Below are 21,543 nucleotides of genomic sequence, written 5' to 3'. Positions count from 1 at the left end.
GTGACAGTGAGTGTTGTTTTCCTTGATTGTTTAAAATGTTTCTCTGTTGCTTTGGAAGAAGAAGCGGTCTCATTAGTTGTGGTTAAAATAAACAGCGGCAAACAGAATCAGAATCTAGTGTCTTTTTTGCATAAACTTGAACATAAGGCCAGAGGATGCTTTGGTGTTTCTGTTTACGGCATTCATCTTCAGCTGTTAGTGAGACTGTTCAGTAACCAGAGGGTCACTGGTTTAAATGGGCTATTTGTAATGTTTGTGTTCAGGGCAGATTGGAGGCTGCAATGAGTTGCTTCCAGAGAATGTGGCTAGCTGGTTAGCATGCTAACTTCAGTAGGAGAAAAGATGTGATAGAGACAAGAATTAACATTGGCATTGCTTTCAACCGCTGGAGACAGCGCTTGGAGAGTAAAGGAATAAAGTTTGTTGCTGAACTCACAAGGTTTATTCTAGACTGATAAGTAAACAGCTGTTAATGCTAACGTTAGCTATTTAGCACAAAACTTACAAATAGCTCCTTTAACCTCAATCATCATCCTCAGTGAGAACCTGAACTTCCTGCCCCTTTGTACTGAATACAGAAGGGCTGGCACTGATGATTATTTTTTATTGGTCCATAAAACCAATAAAGCCCAAAGGGACGTCATCAGATGTTTCGTTTTGCTCGAGTTACAGTCCAACACCAAAAGATTTTCAGTTTACTATTATGTAAGACAAGGAAAGGATGTAAAATCCATCTAATATTTGGCATTTCTGTTTGAAAATGACCTTAAAAATGATTTTATAATCAAAATAATTGCAGATTAATTTCCTCTGGGGGGACTAATTGATTTATTGACTGATCGTTGCAGCCCTAGAACATGGCATCAGCTGCTCCCGGCGAGTGTCAGATGACAGTTACAGTCCAACATGTAAATACAATGAAGCTTCTGCTCAGATGAAACCAGTGCGTCTCGCTGAGTGGGAGCAGTACATGACTAATCGGGGGGTTGTGTAAGGTTTCCCACGCCAGATGACTCTCACAGGATTCGCCGTGTGCCTGGGAACATTTGTGCTTTTCTAACTAAAACGAAAGCGCAACAGTCGAAATTGTTGTTTGTGTTTTTTAATACATGAAAATCAGGGAGGAATTTGAAAAGGAGTCAATCCAGAGTCGAGCTCGCTCCTCACATTATTCACTGTAAGATATTGTAAAAACTTGAATACACTATAAACTCCTGACAAAGAATCTGCTAGTGTTCACTTAAAATGTTGTTTCTGGAAACAATGTAAAATGGCACTTGTGTTAAACTGATCTGGCTCGGAGTGATTTTCCTCCACTGTTGACCAGCACACTTATTTATGTCTTCCTTTCCCTTTATTGTGCTCTCCACGACCACAAATCAACCTAATTGATTGCTGCTGCCTGCAGCGAGTGGTTGGCACATGTGAATGGTAAACTTGTGCTAATCCAGTACAAAGGTCTTGCATAACCTTCTGTCCCATGCATAATTTTTCTTATGTTGTCTTTCTGTTAGAAAACGGTATGACGCCTTTTGTAGCTGAATACCTTTTTGAATTAAAGTTAGGTCTACTTTTCTGACAGAGGTCATTACTCTTATCCTTTGAGGTGGTCTTTCAAGATGTTAGCTATTGCAAGTTTTAGTCTGTGAAACACGGTCATCTATCACAACAGATTGATACTAATTAGGAGGCTGTCATCAAATCACCACATAAATATTCCCCTCAGCAGCCGTGGTCCAGTTCTGGGATTGGACTGTTGCGGTCCAGTGCTGATTCCACTCTATAATACCCTGCCAATTATGCTCTATTAACTGTCATTACCTGTGATGATCCCTGTTTCATAATACCCTTTTGTTCATTGTCTCTGGCCTGGGCAGCGACTTCGTTGTGGTTCCAGCTCAGCTCGCTTGATTTAAGAATTCAGCTGCTTCCTCGCAGCGGTCTGTCTCAGCTCCCGCCAAAATAAAAACTGGGATGTTTGCAGTCGGCCTCCTGTAAACACACGCTGACATCAAACGTCTGTGCTGGTGTGTCTGTGAGCGCGTGGATGGGTGGTTGGGTGGGTGGTTGGGTGGGTGAGTGAGTGAGTGAAGAGTTTTTATACATGTGGTCCAATGGGATGGTCCGTGTATCTTTGTGTTTGCATCCGTTAATAAATACCAGTCAGAGTTCACATAGATTTGTCTCTAGACTGTGTGAATGTGCTTTACTCCACCGCTGGCGTCACGGTCTCCAGATCAGTCGGACATGGTGAATGGTTGGATCTGCAACTGATTGCAGTGATTTAGTGGTGATCTGCCATGCGGGCTTTAGGGGCATGATCCGATATTAGCCCAAATCTTATAAAAGCTCTGCCAACTCAGGGAAACCTCATGATGCATGCTAAAATTAGGCAAGGAGGAAAAAGATACACAAGCTATTCTGTTTTCCAGACCCACATTGGCCCCAGATGCCTTAAGTGCATCTGCCTGCTGTCTGGATAGGAGAGTTTCTAACAGCATTTGTATCTCACTGTTTGACTGTGAATGTGTCGTACAGCAAATCCCCAATGATATGTCCTGTATTTCTGTAATGTCTTTGTAGCATCTTTATGTTGTGTGATCATTTCTGTTGATCTCCTGTAAGTAAACAGGTGCAGATTGTCTCACTCAGGGGCGACTTCAGTGAGATGGAAAATCAATTTTATGTTGGGCTGCGACTAGAGATGATTTTCATTATCAAAAAATGTATTTTCTTGATGAATTGTTTGATCTCTTTGGTCACAGTTTCCCAGAACACAAGGTCACGACTCAGATTAGACAAATTAATCGGAGAAAAGGAGCAAATCTTTAAGGAGATTTGTCATTTAACTTAAAAAAAAATGACTTAAACAACTAATTATTTATCAAAATAGATGCACATTGGATTCACTATTTCACTATTTGCTCAAATGTTTTGTATTTTCTTATTGTATTGATTTGTAATGTATTCTAGGAAACATAAAACATACAAAACTGGGGGTGGAAGAGATGTTAGGATACATATCAGGCTGAAAACCTTGATTGCATGTCCTGTACTGTTGTTGTCTAAGGCAAGAAAAGGGCCACAAAATAATCTTAAAAACATAAGAAGCTGACAAGCTCCCCACTCTCCGCTGTCCCTCCCTCAGTCCATCCACCGACATGCCAGCACGCCGAGCGCAGAGCAAACAGTCCACAGTCACAATAGAGGATCCCCGCAGCGGTGGCAGCGGTGGCCGCTTGTGAAAAGGTCTGGATGATTGATCGCAGGCAGATACCACTCATGACCTTTGGCTGAACTTGTTGAGGCTCCATAAGTTGAGGGGACTCTCAGCCAGAGCCCCCATCCCCATCCCATCCCCATATGAAGAGTCAGATGTTACCAATTTCAATACTTTTGTTTGTCTTGGGACATTTCTTTTTTTCATCAAATCCGACTTCTCAAAAAGCCAAAGGCAAGATTTCTATCTTTCGTCTGATGATGAAGACGCAGCGGCTCAGTCTGAGTCTCTGTGTTGATTTAGTTTCTGCAATATAGAATAATTTGAGTGGTTTTATTGTTCAGTCTCTTGCTGGGAGAAGACACTAGACTATACAAATGATGCATCAGTGGTATTGTCTGTCTCTGTTCCTCCTGCTCATGTCATGAAGTTAGTGTTACTGGACGGCCAGGTTTGCACATTGTTGTTTTTGCACTGTTAAGTGGAAACCAGAAGCATTTACAGATTAAAGTTCTCTTGCCAAACTGAATTAATGAGATTATTAGCTGTAGGCCAGAAGACGTGTTTACATGTGTTCTTGAACTTGGACGCAGGGCGTTGGATTCGGTCAGGATTATGCAACACCCTTAAGACAACATCTTGTAAAGTAGAAGGCTTTTGTCTGTAGAGCAGGCGTGTGACGGTGAGGCGAGCCTGTAGGTTGGGAGCACATGTCTCTTGTTTATGTTTGCCAGCCCTTGAGCTCACAGCTGTCAACTCTTTAACAGGCTGATCGCACTTCGCCTCAGGGCCTTGAAGTAAGTAGTGTTTTACTTCCCCAAGTCACGGAAACCAGCCTGTCTGCAAAACCTTGAGTTATTGGTCGTTAATTTGGGACAGGTAGCCGTCCAATGCGGGGCCTCTGAGATTACCGCCGCGGTGCCATAGATCTGTTTTCCTTGGAAGGCCCTCAGGGTGGAGGGATTGCATTAAGCTAGTTCAGACATGGAGTACTGATACTGTCATGACGGAAAGCTCTTGATTTGCTTGTTGTTGTGACTTGAAACGTGGTGCCAGTGTTTCAGCTGTATCTTGTTCGAAAAACTGGTATTTTTAGTGGCAACGATACATGAGTGTCTTTTGAGCTGTGGTCCGTGATTCCACTGTAGAGGAGTCTCTTCTCATCACATTGATGTTTTATCTCTCAGAACATGAAAGCAATGTTTCCTGGGAGTTTTCATGCTAAAACTTCATTGGGGTTTTTTCTGTTTTATAATTCATCAAAGCAAAAAAAATAAAATTCACACAGTACTTCTCCCTCAGGGGAAGAGGATTTGGCAAAAAGCTACATTTGCTTCTTCAAAGTTCATTCATGCATTTCTAAACCAACAGAGACTTCCTTTCTTTGTGGTGATAGTGATGGCTGCTCTGGACATGAGAATCCATGAGAGTGGTTTCAGTCTGGACATGAAGGGTTTCCAAGAGGAAGGAAGTGAAAAGGAGGGAGGAAAAAAAGGAAAAGAAAAGCCAACCAGCATCTTTTGATTGTTTGTGAAACAATGCAGGCGACATTCCACTGAAAACAACAAAGGCGACACATTCCTCTTTTTAATTGAGTTCCCTCATATGACCCCACGGTGGTTTGAAAACACATGCAGAATTGTCTAGTGTTTTTCAGATGCATCTTTCCATTGAGGTGTCTTTTTAAAAAAAAAAATTCGAAATTCTATCTGAGACTCTTTCTTACCTTAATCTTCCTGTACGAATGTTTGTTTTGTGATCAGGAAATGGTAATACATTAGTCTTGGTGGTCATCTGTGGGTATTTTATTACTTCCTTTACTAGAAATGATGCTGATGAGGTTGCTGGGATTTCTGATTTAGTGTTTAATGGCCACTTCAAATGGCTTTATGTTTTTTTCTGTACACTGTGCACTTAACCTACAACACTTCCTTGCATGCAAAAGGAATCTGCTACCTAAACTTTTATAGTGTTGTAGCTGTAGCTTCTTTCTGTGAATGAGGAGGTTTTATTAGTCAGCAAGCTAACGCGCTCTACACATATGCTGTAAGCCCACCGGCCAATCAGTCTCCTGATGTAACATTAACAGTGAGTGCCGGAGGGTCTGGTTAAGTTTCACCTAAAGGTCCCATATTGTATAAAGGTAGATTTCCATGTGTTGTTTGATTATATAGCAAGTCTAGGTTCTACATTAATAATAAAAAGGAAGTATCCACAGAGAAATGCACAAAGAATTCAGAAACTGAGCCTTAAAACAAGCTGTCAGCACTTCCTGTAACTTTGTGATGTCACAACAAAGCAGTCCCCACTCTCAACCACGCCCCAAGCCCACCTGGACCCACGATCCAACCTTGCAGGATTTGGTTTACCTGAAATCTGCTGTATTTTTATTAGAGTGCTCAGAAAACAATCAGCCATTCAGAAAAGAGGCTCAGAGCCTCCTCCCTTCTGATTGGCTCACCGTCCTGTTGTTTCTAGAGCTCCAGAGAGAAGCCTGAGAGAGGAGGTGTAAAACTACACTGAGATGGTTTTTGATTCAAATCACAAATATATATCTTCTTATGGGTCAACACTTCAAATAAATTTAATTTGATTTGTAAAAAGATAACAATGAAATGTATCAGGTCTGCATTACATGTTGCTCAATTATGTGTTTTTCTCAAACTGAGCGTTGCCTCTGGCTCGGACGGGAGATTCGTGTGCTCTTTAGCTCAGGATGATACTTATGGGAGCAGCAGATGTACATGAATCACGGTCCTTAGCAGCTCTGCAGTCAGCTGCCAGAGAGCAGCAAGATAATGTGAAAAGCGAATCCCTTCCACTTTCTACAGTTCAGTTCTGTGCCTTGAGCCAGAAGAGAAGTGTGTAATTTATGTTAATGTGCATGCGCCCCATAGGACAGAATATTAATAGAGCTAACCTTTGAGACACTGGGTTTCACCAGGAGGTTCGGGCCCACCAGAGGCCAGTGATTGGGATTTATTGGATGTGGAAAAAATATTTCAAATACAGAAGACAGATTTTGAGGTTTCATAATTTCATTTTTCTTATGAAATTATGAGTATGAGCAGTTTCTGTGTTTCCAATTGGAACGTCGTAATACCACCTGTAGAAAAACCTCTAAGCCTTATTTATTGCCGTAAGGATTTTTTATTCAGAAGAGTTACAGAGTTTTTCTCCCTTTTTTGCTGCACTCTGATATCTGCCCTCAAACTGCACACCAATCTTTGTAAAGGTGGTGTGACACTATAATCTCCCTGTGCACTCAGACTCATTAACAAGGCTGGTGAGGAGCTGACCTAGTTGTCATCGAGGCTGTTCTGTAACTCAAAGCACACAGGTTGAACCTCTGCATTCTTCCTCTCCTCCGATTTTATGTTCGTGAGCAAGACATGATCAAAGCCTGACCATATTTGTTGCGTGGCGAGGGGGTTCTGGGTAAACGGTGACCGCTAGATGTCAGAGAAGTAAAAGGGTCATCTGGCTTTAGAAAGCACAGTACCAATATCCATCTGACACATTTATCGAGGAGCACCTAAATCAAGGTCATCTGCTCAGCTGCAGAGTTTTTTAAGCTGCAGATATAAAAGTATCTAGGCCGCCGAATCTTGAGATCAAAGCATGAGAAGTTACTCTCTTATGAGCAAAACCAGGGAACGATATTCTGTAATGTATTAATCCTGGGATTGCACACTTAGAGAGTAGATCTGGGATTATTTTTCCTTCATGTACAAGACCACAGAATATCACTGTGTAACATAAGATCTGGAAATGTCGCTCTTGAGTGAATAAAATGTGGAAATATTATTGACTAATAGCTGGATCTGCAGTCTGCTCTCATATAGTCATACAGTTGCACACAGAAGACCCCACCTTTTTTTTATTTCACAAGTTATTCCTGTGTGGCAGATCTGCAGAAAGAATTAATCATATTGATTAAGTTAAACCTCACGGGGCAGAGCCAAAGACATTTTTCTGGCCAAGTAACTTTAGACTGAAGCTCAGTGGAAAAGGCAGGAGGTAGGAGAGGAGGGAGATAATTACTATGAATCCTGCTGCTCTCTCTGTTAACTGATAAATTGCAGTCTAGCGACATTAAGCTGCCTGTGTTAAATAGTACATATATAAACTTTTAAGGTTAGACTAGCTCTACCAGACTGTAAATGTGTCTTTCTTACTTCGAGTTAGAAGAAGAAGTTTGACACCTTTATCACTTCTGCATATAAATATGTAACTGGAGCCAGTGGCCAGTTAGCTTATCTTAGCATAAAGGCTGAAAACAGGAGGGGAAACAGCTGACAAAATCCACCGAACAAAACCTCTAAAGATCAGTAATTAACACATTATGTTTAATCTATACAAAACCAAAGGTTAAAATGACAACAAGACTCCAGGAAGTGACTCCACCCAACCAAGTGACAAGGCCTCTCTCAATCTGCGTTCTTCTCTGTACTTGTGAAATGTCATCAGTTACAGACCAAGTACTGAGATGTGAGGAACCCACCTGCCAAGTGAGACAGTTATCTGATGAATTTTTGGTCTCAGAGTTGAGAGAGTTGCTGCCAGTTTTTTCCTGGGAAGACGAAGTTGAGTACATAATAAATACTTGATTTGTTGGACAGTTTAACAACAGTGGGTTTCTTATATGTTCAGATATACCACTACATTTCAATAAAAACTAGAATAAATATAAACAAACAGGAGCAGAGTCAGTGCGGTCCATTTTGGGTTTCTTTAGATTTTTATCTATGTAGTGTATTTTTCACTACACTCACTACTATTTTTCCCATTTTATTTTGTCACAGTACAGTCAGGAACAATTGTGTTGAAGTGTAATACCCAGCTGAGCTGCTGATATTGGCAAGAACGCTGCTGTTCCAACTGCAAACAGTCCCCACGTCCACGGGAGTCTGGACTAAACTTTTTAAACATGTCGAGTTCAACCAAGTACAAGAGTCTGAACTTGGCGTAGCCTGTGTTGAGAGACACCTGTACTCCATCACATGCTTCTGTAAATCCAGAAAGTTATGTTTTTATTCTTTGGTTTTTGTACAGATCAGCAAACAAGATGAAGGGTGTTGACTATTGAGCTTTAGAGGAGCCGCTGGGCAGAGTGTGTTGCCTGTGGACAGATGTCAAACTATATTATTTTAGATATAAATGTATTGTCAGGAGCAGATGGAGAAATCAATGCAGTGTCTTTGTTTGTCCAGCAGCATTTCCTCTTTGCCTTTGAAGTTTGACACCTAGCTGCCCGTTGATGCTTAATTCAACAGATGATATAATGTCTTCCTCCATGTCAAGTTCAGATACTGAAATCGTAGAACGTGGGTTTTGTGCACCATATGTTCGTACTGTGAGACAGACTTTGAGGTCTCACACTCGGGCTTCACTCATCGCTTTCGTGCCGTTTAGCAGCAGGCGCACAAAGTCCTGTTCACAAGTGCTGCCGCAGTAGGGAATGGTGGCCGTGAATAACTAAATGTCAGCACACAGGGAAAGTCTGTGCCACTTTTGGTTTGTCTCTGTTTGTCTATCTTTATCTGCCTCTCTGTCTGTCCAGCTCCATAACACCAAACATGACGCCTCACTGCGACCTCAGCGGCAGAAATGAGGCCTACCGTTGGCCTACATGCTGACATACAGCAGTCCATTTCTTTTGTAACAGGTCCAGGCTCCACGACGAGCCAAGAAGCTGACACAAACGCACAGCCGGCCCAGACGCTCTACAGCTCCCCGCTTTTTTTTTTTCACCACAGCTGTGCAAATAAATGTAAAAGAAACTCTCAGGAAATTTAATCTTGTAATTGTTTTGGCTTCCAGACCGGCAGTCCAAAAGGGGTCCCTCCTTTTTTATGGCCACATGTCTGCCAGTGTTTGTGTGAATAAATGGATTTTAAGTGGGCTTGGTCCTAAAAGTGCTGAAACAGCAGATATTTTTTTGAGTGGGAGGCAGTTGTTTCACTGTTGGTGTTTATGTTTGCACTTGAAAAGTTTTTGTGTGTGTGTCTTCATGTGGGATCCTGTTCACTCGCAGGACTGAAGGCGAAAGGTTATAAACTTCAGCTGAAGCTCAAACACCATGAGCAGAAAACAGCAATTTAATAAACTATGCTGCAACTGAAGCTTGTACTTTTTTGGCACATGTTCAGGTATGCCTGCCAAGGGTTTTTTTGTGCATTTAAATAGCTCGTGGCTAAGAAGACTCATCTATATGTTTTGTATTATTTGTCCACAAATGAGCACGCATACCTGACGATGCACTATAGTCATGCAAATACATGCAAACAGGCAGCTTCTCCTCCTCAGAGGGTCTGAACAACTATTGCCCGATAAATCCCCTGTCACAACACATTAGCCTGCAAGAGCCATTTGGTCAGGATGATTGCGGCTTATGTCAAGCTTGTTAGCGTTTAGCACTGTTAACCAGAGAGAGACTTGATATACGGCAGCTCTTTGTGCTCCTCTCCATACCACTCCCGGGATTTACTGTGAAGGAGAGACGTGAGAGGAGTGTCGATAAAGGTTGTTGCACTTGTTTCTTGGTTTTCGTGCGTTGAGGCGTTAGATTTTTGGAAACTGAAATGATGTTTTTGTTTTCGATCCTCTCGGTGTCATATTTTGTTAACTCGTTCCTTCTGTTCTCTCCGTAGGCTGTGACGGGAAGATGTTTCGGTGACAAAGATTTCAGAGGCGGTTTGGAGAATGGGATACTGCTATGCGAGTAAGTTCTGACTACCACCTTTATTTTTATCTTTAGTATGTAAATTGTTTACTCTCTGTATCTTAAGCTTTTATTTTTGTTGCTCTTATTCTCCTGGGGGAAATGAAGCTTTCTTACCATGATTTTATTTTGAAATAATTCGGTTTTCCATAGTGACTTAAAGGTGCTATATGCAAGTTTTCTCTGCCACCAAGCCTGGTTTCTTGGTGGTGATGATGGTGTTAATGGTTGCTTGCCAAGAGCTTGAACTATTGATGTGTTTACAAGACAAGAGGGTTAGAACAGTGCTTCTCAAACTTTTTCACATCAAGGATCCCAAAACTGACAAATTATGACCACAGACCCCCGTGTGATAAGGTTTTTGCTTTTAGATCTTTTATAATAGAAAGGCTTTGAAACCCGTGACCAACATAATCATACATTCTGTCATTGTGTTGCTTATGGATGGAGTTATAGTGAGAATAAATTATTGCCCTTGTTGCTGAGGACCCCCAGGAACCCACTTTGATAACCACTGGGGTAGAATACACCCATTAACTTCATTCATCCCCTCAGGTTGGACTGAGGACTGGATGCTCCAGTGACTCAGTGTCACAAAGTAGCCGGGGCTAGCTTGTTAGCATGCTAACTTCAGTAGAAGAAAAGATGTGATAGAAACAGAAGCAAAACAAGAGTTAAAATTCACCTGGCTGATTGCTGGAGACAGCTCTTGGTGAATAAAGGAATGAAGTTTGATGCCGAACTCGCATCGTTTCTTCTAGACTCTTTGAGGTAATTAAACATCTGATGCTAACGTTGGCCATGTAGCGATAGCAAAAACCTTCATATAGTACCTTTTTTTTAAAAAGAGGCTGTAAAGGAAGATCTGTGAGCGGGCGAGCAAGGCGAGTCATTATTTTCGCAAATAGGTCGAGTGAGGACTCACTAATTTTCTTCCTGAATTTTATTTTTATTACATTAACAGCAGTGACCCATTTAAATACAATTCAGGCTCTGCATTTTTCAGCGTGTTCGTTTCAGTATCATTACATCCTGACAGTTCAGAGGAAGTTGAGGAAAACGAACCTAGAATAACTACACTTAATTAGAAGTTGACATTAGCGGTCAAACAGGTTTTCCCTCTCATACTTGCGCGGAGCTGTTGCGACGCTGCGGTTCAGTGATCAGAGAGACTGGCGTCCTGTTGAATTGTCCTCCAGTGTGACACTTGAACTCTTGTCCTCCCACTAATAACGAGCTGAGGTGCCGAAATGAGACTGAAAACACACACGGACCCTCGCGCTTTCTCTCTTCTGCATTCCTCTGTGCCAAGTTCACTTACACAAGCCCAGTGTTTACACTGTCCTTATTGTGAATACAGACATCAGGACCAATTTAACAGAGTCCCGACTGGTTTTGGAATTTCTGGAATATCACGGAGCATCTGGAGGTGCTGTCGCTCTCCAGGATCTAATTATCAGGGAATAAAAGAAAAGGTTTTAATGTTTGAGTTATTTCCATCTCAAGTAAAACTGCACTGATCGATTTTTCTCCAAATCTATTTTGTAAATAAAAACCATCTGTACTGATGCTCAGCTGTCCTACAGGGAGAAACTTGGAGTGGGGGGAAGAACAAAAAAAGAAAAAGAAAACTGCAGCATTATTCTCATTTTTCAAGAGAGGAAATATTGTCTTCACTGTTGCTCGCTCTGCCCACCTACACATACTGTGTGTAGTGCCGAGAGCAGCCTTCTCCTGGGGTTGTTGAAAGTTATTTTGGGAAACATAAAGCAGGAAATCTCTAACTGAGGTGAAGTAGATGAGGCAGACGAAGGGAAAAGGGTTCACTTAAAAGGGGAAATGACAGCATTTCATTGCTGGAATGCCATGAACATCACAGGACCGCTGATATCTAATAGTGTAAGAGTATCCGAGGGTGGGTTTTTCCTTTTTACAGGGCTGAATCGTTACAGTGTCCTCTCCGATGAAAACACACACAAAAAGATGAAACTGGAGACAGAGGGAGAGGCGGGAACGCTGAAACTGCTTGTTCATGACTGACAAGCTGGTAGATTTTGTAGGAATGTACTGCAGTCTGACAGCAGAAGGACGTGTCTCCTCACATGTGTATGTCACTGCGATATGAAGTACACTGGAACTAGTTAACAGCTCCCTGGGGCTGGAAGGAGCAGCAGTGATTCTCCTCTCTGATTTAGGATCTGTGTGGTTATTAACCTTCCAGACGCTACTGTGGGACCGTCAGAAATGTTTCTGACTCCCTCCCCCCTCCTTTCTCTGAAGAGACACACACACTCTCCGTTTCACACACACTCTTTATCTCTTTTGCCTGAAGTTATTTTTCTCTCTTCCAACTTTGCAAATATCCCTAACTTGTCATGAAAACAAGTTTTTAAAGACATTGTAACTTGTTTGTTTTTTTTAATTCAAATTCAGCTTGTGATGTCGTTTTCCCTGTCTGGCTTCTTGTTAGGTTGCTGAGTTCCATTAAACCCGGCCTGGTGAAGAAAATTAACAGACTTCCGACACCCATCGCTGGCCTGGTGAGTCCTCTACCCGTTCTCATCCTTTCTAAACCCACATTTACAGCTTTTCCACCAAAGCTGAGGACTGTTCTTTAAGCTATTGTAACTTGAGATCAGGGCTTTCATACCTGCGCAGCTTTCCAAAGCAGAAAGTTGACCTTAACCCTGCAGCCCCGTCATAGCTCAAATCTTCATATATGATTGTTTATGTCTGTTTCCAGATTACTGTGTAGCATATATGTTTTGGAGTTTGAAACTCTTTCAGCACCAGATGGTTTGATACACAGAACCATCTGGGACGGCTTCTTTGGAAACTGTTTGGGAAAAGGGCAAGCGCTTTCAAAAAGATACTTGGCAGGTGATTGGATGGAACGATCTGTCCGTCATACGACGTGGTAGGAGAGAAAATGCAACACAACAACAAGCTGCGGCCTGAGGAGCTTTTGAAAACGAGTTAGCGAGTTGGTAGTCGATCGTCTTTATAAGGAACATTTGCGCGTAAAAGACACTCTTACAGACACTTAAACAGTTGCTTCCCTGCAGTTCCTCCCTCATAGGAAACTGATTTGTCCAGATCTTTGTGGTTCGGCCACAAGCAAAGAGCTTGGAGCCTCACAAAGATGAACTTTCTATACTCTTTTAGCTTTTGGTCAAAGCAGCGACAGTGACCATTATTCTGCATTTGCAACTTATTTGTGCAAGTTAACCCGTCCAGCCTGAACTTTATTGATAGTTTCAAACTCCAATTAACTGTTGTCTTCTTTGCCAGTGTGGTGTAGGAAGCAAATTGTGTTTACTATTGAACTACTGTTTCACCCCAGGCAACGACTGGAGACATACAGTGACAATGTGCAGATTTAGTGGTCCCCATTGGTGTAGTGCAGAACATACAAGGTTGGTTGAATATATCTTATATTCATGCATTAGGCCTTTGAAGGACCAGTGATGTTTGCAAACTGCCCCTTGACAAATGGTGGCTACACGATCTTTGCAAATCAGCTTTTCCAAGAGACAAGAGACAGTAAGGAAGCGGGAGAATAGTTCACTCAAAATACATAATGGTGTATTTGTCTAAACCTACAGTCTGTGGGACAGTGTTGATGCAAAACCTGCATGTCTTCTGTGGCTAATGTCGATTTCATAACCTGAAGTCAAGCAGCAGAAGTTAAGTGACAATGTGCAAACATTTCAGTGTCACATGTCACTGTTTGTGCATTTATTTTTTAAATTAAGAGTATACCCACTTCTACAGGAACCGCTGCACCGGTGAAGCCACCAGGTGTGTTATCAGGGTTTGATTACAGATACCTGCAGCTGAGAGGTCAGTTTCAGTCACCACAGCCAAGGTGTCCATCAGCAGCCGTGTGTGACACCGAGCCCTTCACGGCTCACTTGTTGTACAGTAAAACAGTAGATGCCCTGCCTCAAAAACCTGAGCTGAATATTGTACATTGTTGTTGTCTGTGGTTTTATTCAGGAATCTTAAGGAAGTTCACCTCCTGCTTTGAATGAGAGCCTGTGGATTTCATTAGAGCTGAACACTGATCCATTTCAATGGAGTACAGTGCGATACAGTGGAGCCCTTTCATGATGTCCTAAGACCTTCATCTGGATGAAGTGGCCTTTCAGGACCAGGACCGATGTGTGGGGCACAGAGAAAATTGATAGTATTGGAGCTAAATGTACTTTAATCTCTCCTTCCTGATTCGCTCTCTATTGTGTGACCTAGTGCAGCGTAAAGTTCGTTCACGTTAAAAGGTTTGTTGACAATCTTGTTGAGGGATGACGCCATGACAGGTCGCTGTACAGAATACACAGAAAGTAGAGATCATGAATAAAACTGTGACTTTAGTTCTTGATGCACCAGTTTAGAGAAGGTATCGTCATCGATGTTGACCTTAAATGAATCGTGACGTGACAGAACCACAGTAATGTAAATGCAGCTTCTCTGACAGTGTCACTATTTGATTATGACTCACATTAATTGTAATAAGAGGCCACTGACTGCTCCGTTTTCAGCTTCACACTGGCCCTTTGCTTCATATTATATCAGTGATTTCCACACGATGAGGAGACACAGATTTTAAAGCTTGGTGGTCGATGTTCACAGATACCCCTGAGTTTGAGCTTTTGGAATCATTTTTAGGAGAGAAGAAGTTGAATCAATGCATCTGTAAATGTAATATTAAGAATAATACATGTTGCATCTGCCCGATGGCGTTTTACTGATATGCTACTTCGCCTTATTCTGAGATTTCTTGCTCTAAAAATTCACTCCTCAGCAAAGATGTGTTGCTCATCCTTTTTTCATCTCTTATTATAAAAATGTCACATCATCATTTGTTATCAACTACAGCAACCTCAGTGTGGTTTTAATAACACAGATCAAAGATGTTGAACAGATCAGATTCTTATGGTCACTATTAATAGAGTTTAAAAACAGGTGATTAGAAGTTTTAGTACTTAAAGACAAACGGTGCAAGGGGAGCTGGGTATTATTGGATGACAGCATGACAGAACAGACAAGGAAGTCTGTCTTGGGCTGAAATGGCTTTTCTTTTCTCGTGGCGTCACTAATTGCTGCCAATGGGCCTTCTCTGGGTTTTTACAACTGGCGGATAATCACACAGCCACATTTTTTACTGGCCTTTTTTTTTCTCCACCGCACAATCACAGCTAGAATAACAATTGATTGTCCTGTTAGAGCTTTGAAACCCAAGAGGTTCTGTGCTCACTCCATCTTGGTAGTATTTGTTATCTATCTTCTCCAGAAGCCTGATATTTCAAACTGTGTGATGAGTCAGTTTCTGCTGCAGCTTTATTCTATCGTTTTCCTTTAAATGTGGCCTAATGGAGTCTAATCAGAAAAGTATTGAAGTTTTGTTTGTTTTTTAAGCATTTGAACATTTGATTCTGAATTTTCTTAAGAAGCCAAAATTGAAATTTGAATTTGCAGTTTCACTTCAATCGATGACTTTTTTGAGAGAAGTTGATTCAGCTTGATGGTTATTATTTTAAAGATTGTTTAACTGTTTGTTAGTTAGTGTGACCAGTAGTTTGCGTCTTATCTCAAACACCAGTGATTGATGCATGTAACAACAACAACATTATTATTTAAAGGTGTAGGCCTGACAATTACCAGACAAGAAAACATAACATGACCATCGCTAATTGGCCCAAAGGGGCAAATTAATCATCCACTGAAGACAACATGTTTACGTAAGTAGTTTGAGGGCGACACATAAAAGTTCAAAAAAGGAAAAATCACACCTTCTGGGTGTATTCATGTTAGAACAGTTTGACCCTTTATACTTCAGAATTTCATAATTCTCTCCTCCCCCCGGGCTGTGATTAGAGAGGTGAGAAACATATAAACAAGGGGTCTGCTGTTATCTGGCCCATCGTAATAAAACACAGGCTACTCCCCCTTCCTCTTCCTGTTTTGGGGGCTAATGGGAAAACGAGTCTCTGAGGAGTTTTGGCTGTTTTGTAATTAGAGCAGCGACCTCGGTGCTTCTGCAGCTCGGCCTGTATCGCTCCGTGTTGCTCTGAACAGGTTGGTTGTTGCGTGCTCTGTTCTCAGCCGTCTCCGGGTCGACTGGTATGCTCATGTTTTACGGTGTGTAAACAGACACACACTGGTGATCGCCCTGAAAGGTGAATGGTAGTAATTCACATGCTTAAAAAGGTGTTGTTTCACAGACATCCAGTTTACGGCAACGGTGTCAGTGACGGACGTGAAAAACAACAATTTAACAAACAACTTAAGACTGTTGCATAAAACCCCTTCAATTACAGCTTTATTGATTTTCAATTTTCACCTGCGTTTAAGGATTATACGCTTTATTAGCATCTGTGCGGTGACATCTATTTAAAGCATGGCATCAACTCCAAATTTAATGTCAGTCAAGCTGAAGACAAATTTTTTAGCACTAATATAAAACAAAATAATGAAATTTGTCATTAGGATATCAATAATTTTGCTGTTGTTTTGTAATGTTTGACCTTTATTGTTGTCTCCTGTGAGAAATATTGATTCAGTGAAAAAACTAAAATCAATAAAAACAAAAATGGCGACGAAACAAAACAACAACTCTCAACTGTAAAGTTATCACAGCTGCAACCAGTTGCTGTTCCACATTATATACAACATGTAATTAATGTATGCTTACATGTCTTCGATTGGCCGCTGCAGCTTTTGACCCGATGATGTCGCACTGTGTTGCAGTATTCAGTCTGGTATTCAGAAACTGAGCCTTAAAACCAGCCGTCAGGACTTCCTGTAACTTTGTGATGTCACAACAAAGCAGTCACCACTCTCAGCCTTGCCCCAAACCCCGCCCACATGGACCCACCATCCAAACTTTGCAGGATTTGGTTTCTCTGAGTGTTTTACTAGAAATCTGCTGTGTTTTTATTCAATCACTCAGTCAGCCAATCAGAAGAGAGGTTCAGAGCCTCCTATTTTCTGATTGGCTCACTGACCTGTTACTAGAGCTCCAAACAGAAGCCTGAGAGAGGAGATGTAAAACTACATTGGGATGGTTTTTGGTTCTTTAAACCACAGATGTCTCGTCTTAAGGATCAACACGTTGGTCTGAGGTGAACTGCAGAGTGAATATATATTTAAATTTGAGATAATGTGCAGCATGGTTGGGTTCTCCCCCTCTTACTCCCTTCGTCTTATTTTTGGGTGTTATCCTTGGCAGGGACAGAAAGAATTGGGCAAATATCTTTTCCTCATCCTGACTGAGCTTTTCTTGTGGATCCTGTCAAGATCTAAAATCAGGAGCGTGAACTCTGCTCCTCCTCCCTGAGAAACCGCGATGGTCTCATCGTGGTTGAAGTCAGACACTGATTGCAGTGAGGGTTGTGTTTAGAGGAACCCATGCTCTTTTTCTTTCCCTCATACTCAGTCACACACGTGCATGTACAATAAAATCACACAATAATAATCAGCAGTATAAGCACAGGCAGTAATATTGGATCTTGGAATAAGTGGCACAGTAATTTGATGTTTACCTTTGGTGATTTTGAAAAAGATTTTACATTGAAACATGTTTAGATTTGGTTGTAGATGTTATTTACGTGGTTCTTTGTCTCCCTTGCTCACAATTTATTGCTTAATTTTCTCACTTGTTGATTTTACCACAGTGTTTGTATTTCCACACAGGGGATGACTTTTGCCCAAATTTATTATTTTTAGTTTTTTTTTTTTTTTAACAGAGTGTACAGGCTTTGTGTCGGAGGTCCACCTCTTGCCTCCTAATCCTTCTACAAACACATTCAGCTGTCAGTCATGTCGCTGCAGTAGACGCCCAGTTTCCTGTGGCAGTGACCTCTAAATTCACCGCGAGTTACACTACTCACTTCTTGAGACACACTCACAAACACACACACACACACTCACACACTCTCTCTCTCCAACCGCCCGCTAAATGAAATAAGCCAGTTTAATCATTTGTTGAGGTTTATCTCGATGTTTATTGTCACAGACCGTTAGAAAATACCAGCCGATGGAGGATAGAGATTGTTTAGCTGCTGAAGTTGGAGCTGAAGAAGTTGGCTGTAACTTTTTAACTTCCTAATATGTCAGCTGAAGATAACAGTGCTGGACTATTAATCACATGAACTGTGTATATCTTGGTTTTACGGCTAAAATTCAGTGCTTCAGCAGAGACGCTGTCTATTTTTAAAGATGTACTGTACTTTTTTGTGTTCATTCTTGCTGTCGAGCTCTGACTGCTGCCTTTGTTTCACGAGGATTTAATATTTCAGAATTAAATTTTTGCTTATTGAATCAGTCATATTTTGTGCTTTGCTGTTTATAATCCAAAACCTGAACATTTATACTATTAGAGACAAAACTGGATTAAATGCTTAAAACCAGACTCTTCCAAAATCATATCCTGTGTGTTTTAACTGAGTGCACATATCGAAAGCGGAAAGCTGTCCAACACTTCGGCAGATTCTTCCGACACTGAGAAAATGTTTCTCAGAGTCGGACATGAGTGATCTGGAAATAAATAAGTATCAGGTGGTTGCTTATGTACTCGCTGTATGAAATAAATACTCCCAGTTGTTACTCTTTACCACTAACCTCATCCAATTGGGACAGTTGGGTCATATTTGGATGTAGTCCTTCCTGCAGGCTGTCCACACCCAGGGGGAGTCTCTTCAAGTTCTAAGTAATAACTCATTTCTGATGTCAGGAAAATGCTGTTAAATAGAGTCCAAACTGATATTAATTGAATGCAAATGGACAGAAAGCCCTTTATTTTGAAGTCAAATATGACCTTCATCAGCTGTGTGTGTGTGTGTGTGTGTGTGTGTGTATGTGTGTATGTGTGTGTGTGTGTGTGTGGGCGGGTGGCGTTGCCTCACCAGGAGAGCAGAGATGGTGCTGTCCCAAAAACACAGGAAGCTGCAGGGTGGGTTCAGAGGAGGTGTTTTGCAACAAATGGCAAAGGATCGTGAGAACAAGTGTGTTTTCAAGTGTGTTTGTGTGATTGGAGCCGTGCATGTACTCTTACACCAGCGAGTGTGTACATGTAAATAAGTCTCTTCGTTTTGTGCGTCTGTGCACTTTGTCGTGATGTAGCCGATACTGAATGTTTGCATGCTGGATGTAGAAATAAGCACATTTTATTTGGGTTTTGATGTGATAGAGAGAGAGAGAGTGCTTGGGACAATCAGGGTGGAGAGGAAATGGTGACACCCTGAGAGAGAGAGAGAGGGAAGGGCTTTGGCTGTGGCCCTCAGAATGATAGAGAGACACCGAAACAAATAGAGAGAGAGGGGGAACCTGGGAACGAGAGAGAAGAGCTCAGCTCAGGTTGCATCCAACAAAGAGTTTGTCAGAGAGCAGAGATGTGAGAGGAAGGAAGGCTGAGAAGATGGGGAGAGACTGAAGAGCAGAGACGGAGAGAGAGAGAGAGGAAAAGCAGGTGAATGAGGAGAGATACATAAGAAGAAGGGAAACACTTGAAGGTGAAGAGGGAAAGTTGTAGAAATCTGAGAGAGGAGACGTATGTAAACCGGAGGTGTCACGTTTCCGTGGAGCAGGTATCCTAATTTACATGTGGTGCAGAGACTGTGAGTGTTTGCATGTTTGTACGCACGAGACAGAAACACTAACCCTCCTTCACATTAGTTAAATTGAATTAGTGTTTGTCTGACAGAGACCTTGAAACACTGTTTAGAGGTTGGTGTTTGCGTGTGTGTGTGTGTGTGTGTGTGTGTGTGTGTGTGTGTGTGTGTGTGTGTGTGTGTGTGTGTCAGGCAGAGACTTAATGTGCAGTAAATAAAGAGAAACTTGACTTGATATTGAATTATCTGCGGATGTGTGGTCTTGTACTTGTGTCTTTGCAGGGACATGTTTTAGTGAGGACATTTTTGGAATATTAGGACAGTCCATAGGTTTGTAAATGGTTGTTTGAGGGTTGAGACTTGTTTGAAGTTTGTTAGAGTTGTGTTTATATTAAGGACAGAAAGTTAGAGTTAGAAAAGTCATTATGTCATGTAGTATTTGAGTGGAGAGGTCATTCTTCAGCTGTGTGTGTGTGTGTGTGTGTGTGTGTGTGTGTGTGTCCATGTTTGATTTAACAGTGTGTAACATGCTTAACAAGCCAGAATTTTTCGGATGTTTTCTGCAGTAATTGTATTTAAAGTGAATCAGAGAGAGAGAGAGAGAGAGTGTGTGTGTGTGTGTGTGTGTGTGTGTGTGTGTGTGTGTGTGTGTGTGTGTGTGTGTGTGTGTGTGTGTGATGGGTGTATCTGAGTTGAGACCTTGTGCAGTGAATGGACCTGACCTCACTTCGCCTTGTTGTGTCTGCTAACAGCGTGTTTACCCTTATGAAACTCTGTGTGTGTGTGTGTGTTTTGTGCAGGACAACCTCAGTGTGTTTCTCCGTGGCTGTGAGGAGTTGGGATTGAAAGGCTCCCAGCTGTTTGACCCTGGAGACCTGCAGGACACATCGACACGCCCCACCGCCAAGTAAGACTCAGTGTTACCTTACTGCTCAACGTGTGTGTGTGTGTGTGTTTGTGTGTGTGTGTGTGTGTGTGTGTGTGTGTGTGTACGTCTTTCAGTTTTATTCCAAAGCACAGCATCCCCAAGTTGAGACATGAGTCGTTTATAGGAAAGTTATTGTTATTTGAAGACTGTATTGTATAATAATTCTTATATTATAGTAATTTGAGAAGTAAAAATAAGACTAAAAATAATTGAGTTTCACGGCCTTTACTGGCTATTACATTGGACTGGACTGTTGTAAATGAAAAACTGCACATTGTTGTTTTCTTGGACTGTCCTTACACATTATAACTGGACTCTTGATCTCTTTGTGACAGTATTACGGCTCTATCATTGTTGTTTGTATTATTTTTTATGGGCACAACAGTGTTTTAATGCGGCCGTCTGAGCCAGGTCTCCCTTGAAAAATCCCTTTTTAATCAAATTTAGACTTTTATTATGTTAAACTAATCAAATTCAGACTTTTGTTTCTTTGAATAAAGGTTTAGTGGCTTTGTGCTTTACTGCACAGAACAGAAAGAGGGTGCTGTTCTTCCAAAACAACATGATGTAAAGCTTTAAGAGTTTCCAGTAGACGGTAGAATATGTGACATGTGGGGAGGAAAATAATTTCCAATATCCTCTTCAGTACGGTTAAAAACAAAAGAAAACATAATGGAGTACAGGGGACAAAAGTGCCATTGTTTTTGTGTGTTTTATTAAGTTGATGGACTGAGTGTTGATGATGAACACTTCAGTTATGTGTTAATAGATTGACTGTAACACTGGCTGTGTGTGTTTTTCTTTGTGTGCCATTCTCTGCATCAGACAATCAGCCAGATCACTGCCAACACAAACAAGTAAATGAGAGTCAATGGAAGTTTGTGTGAGTCTGTGTCAGTAAAGCAACAATGGCCCATCTGTGAGACACAACCGGCCTCTGTCCAAACACAACGAGAGGCTTTAAATCACTCACTGAACCATGACTCCTACTTTGTTGCTTGGTAACAAAGCCAAGTACATGTAGTGTTTTTTTTATTATATATATATATATATATATATA

General features: G+C 41.4%; 1 protein-coding gene across 9 annotated transcripts in view; it reads left to right on the top strand.

Moving 5' to 3' along the window:
* Positions 1-21,543, top strand: part of LOC111644671 (LIM and calponin homology domains-containing protein 1) — an 87,551-nt gene that overhangs the window by 26,595 nt on the left and 39,413 nt on the right. For all 9 annotated transcript variants that reach the window (XM_087170249.1, XM_023393615.2, XM_087170250.1 and 6 more), the window contains exons 2-4: positions 9,874-9,944; positions 12,415-12,484; positions 20,356-20,462. In XM_087170249.1, the coding sequence (XP_087026375.1) occupies positions 9,874-9,944; positions 12,415-12,484; positions 20,356-20,462 (248 nt within the window). The remainder of the gene's footprint in view (positions 1-9,873; positions 9,945-12,414; positions 12,485-20,355; positions 20,463-21,543) is intronic.

This window comes from Seriola lalandi, unplaced genomic scaffold (assembly GCF_002814215.2).
Source record: "Seriola lalandi dorsalis isolate HSWRI2012SDOR001 ecotype SW California unplaced genomic scaffold, Sedor1 jcf7180002054940, whole genome shotgun sequence".
In the NCBI taxonomy this organism is placed as follows: Eukaryota; Metazoa; Chordata; class Actinopteri; order Carangiformes; family Carangidae; genus Seriola; species Seriola lalandi.
Note: the sequence above shows the minus strand (reverse complement) of the source record. Positions and strands in the feature narration are given on the sequence as shown.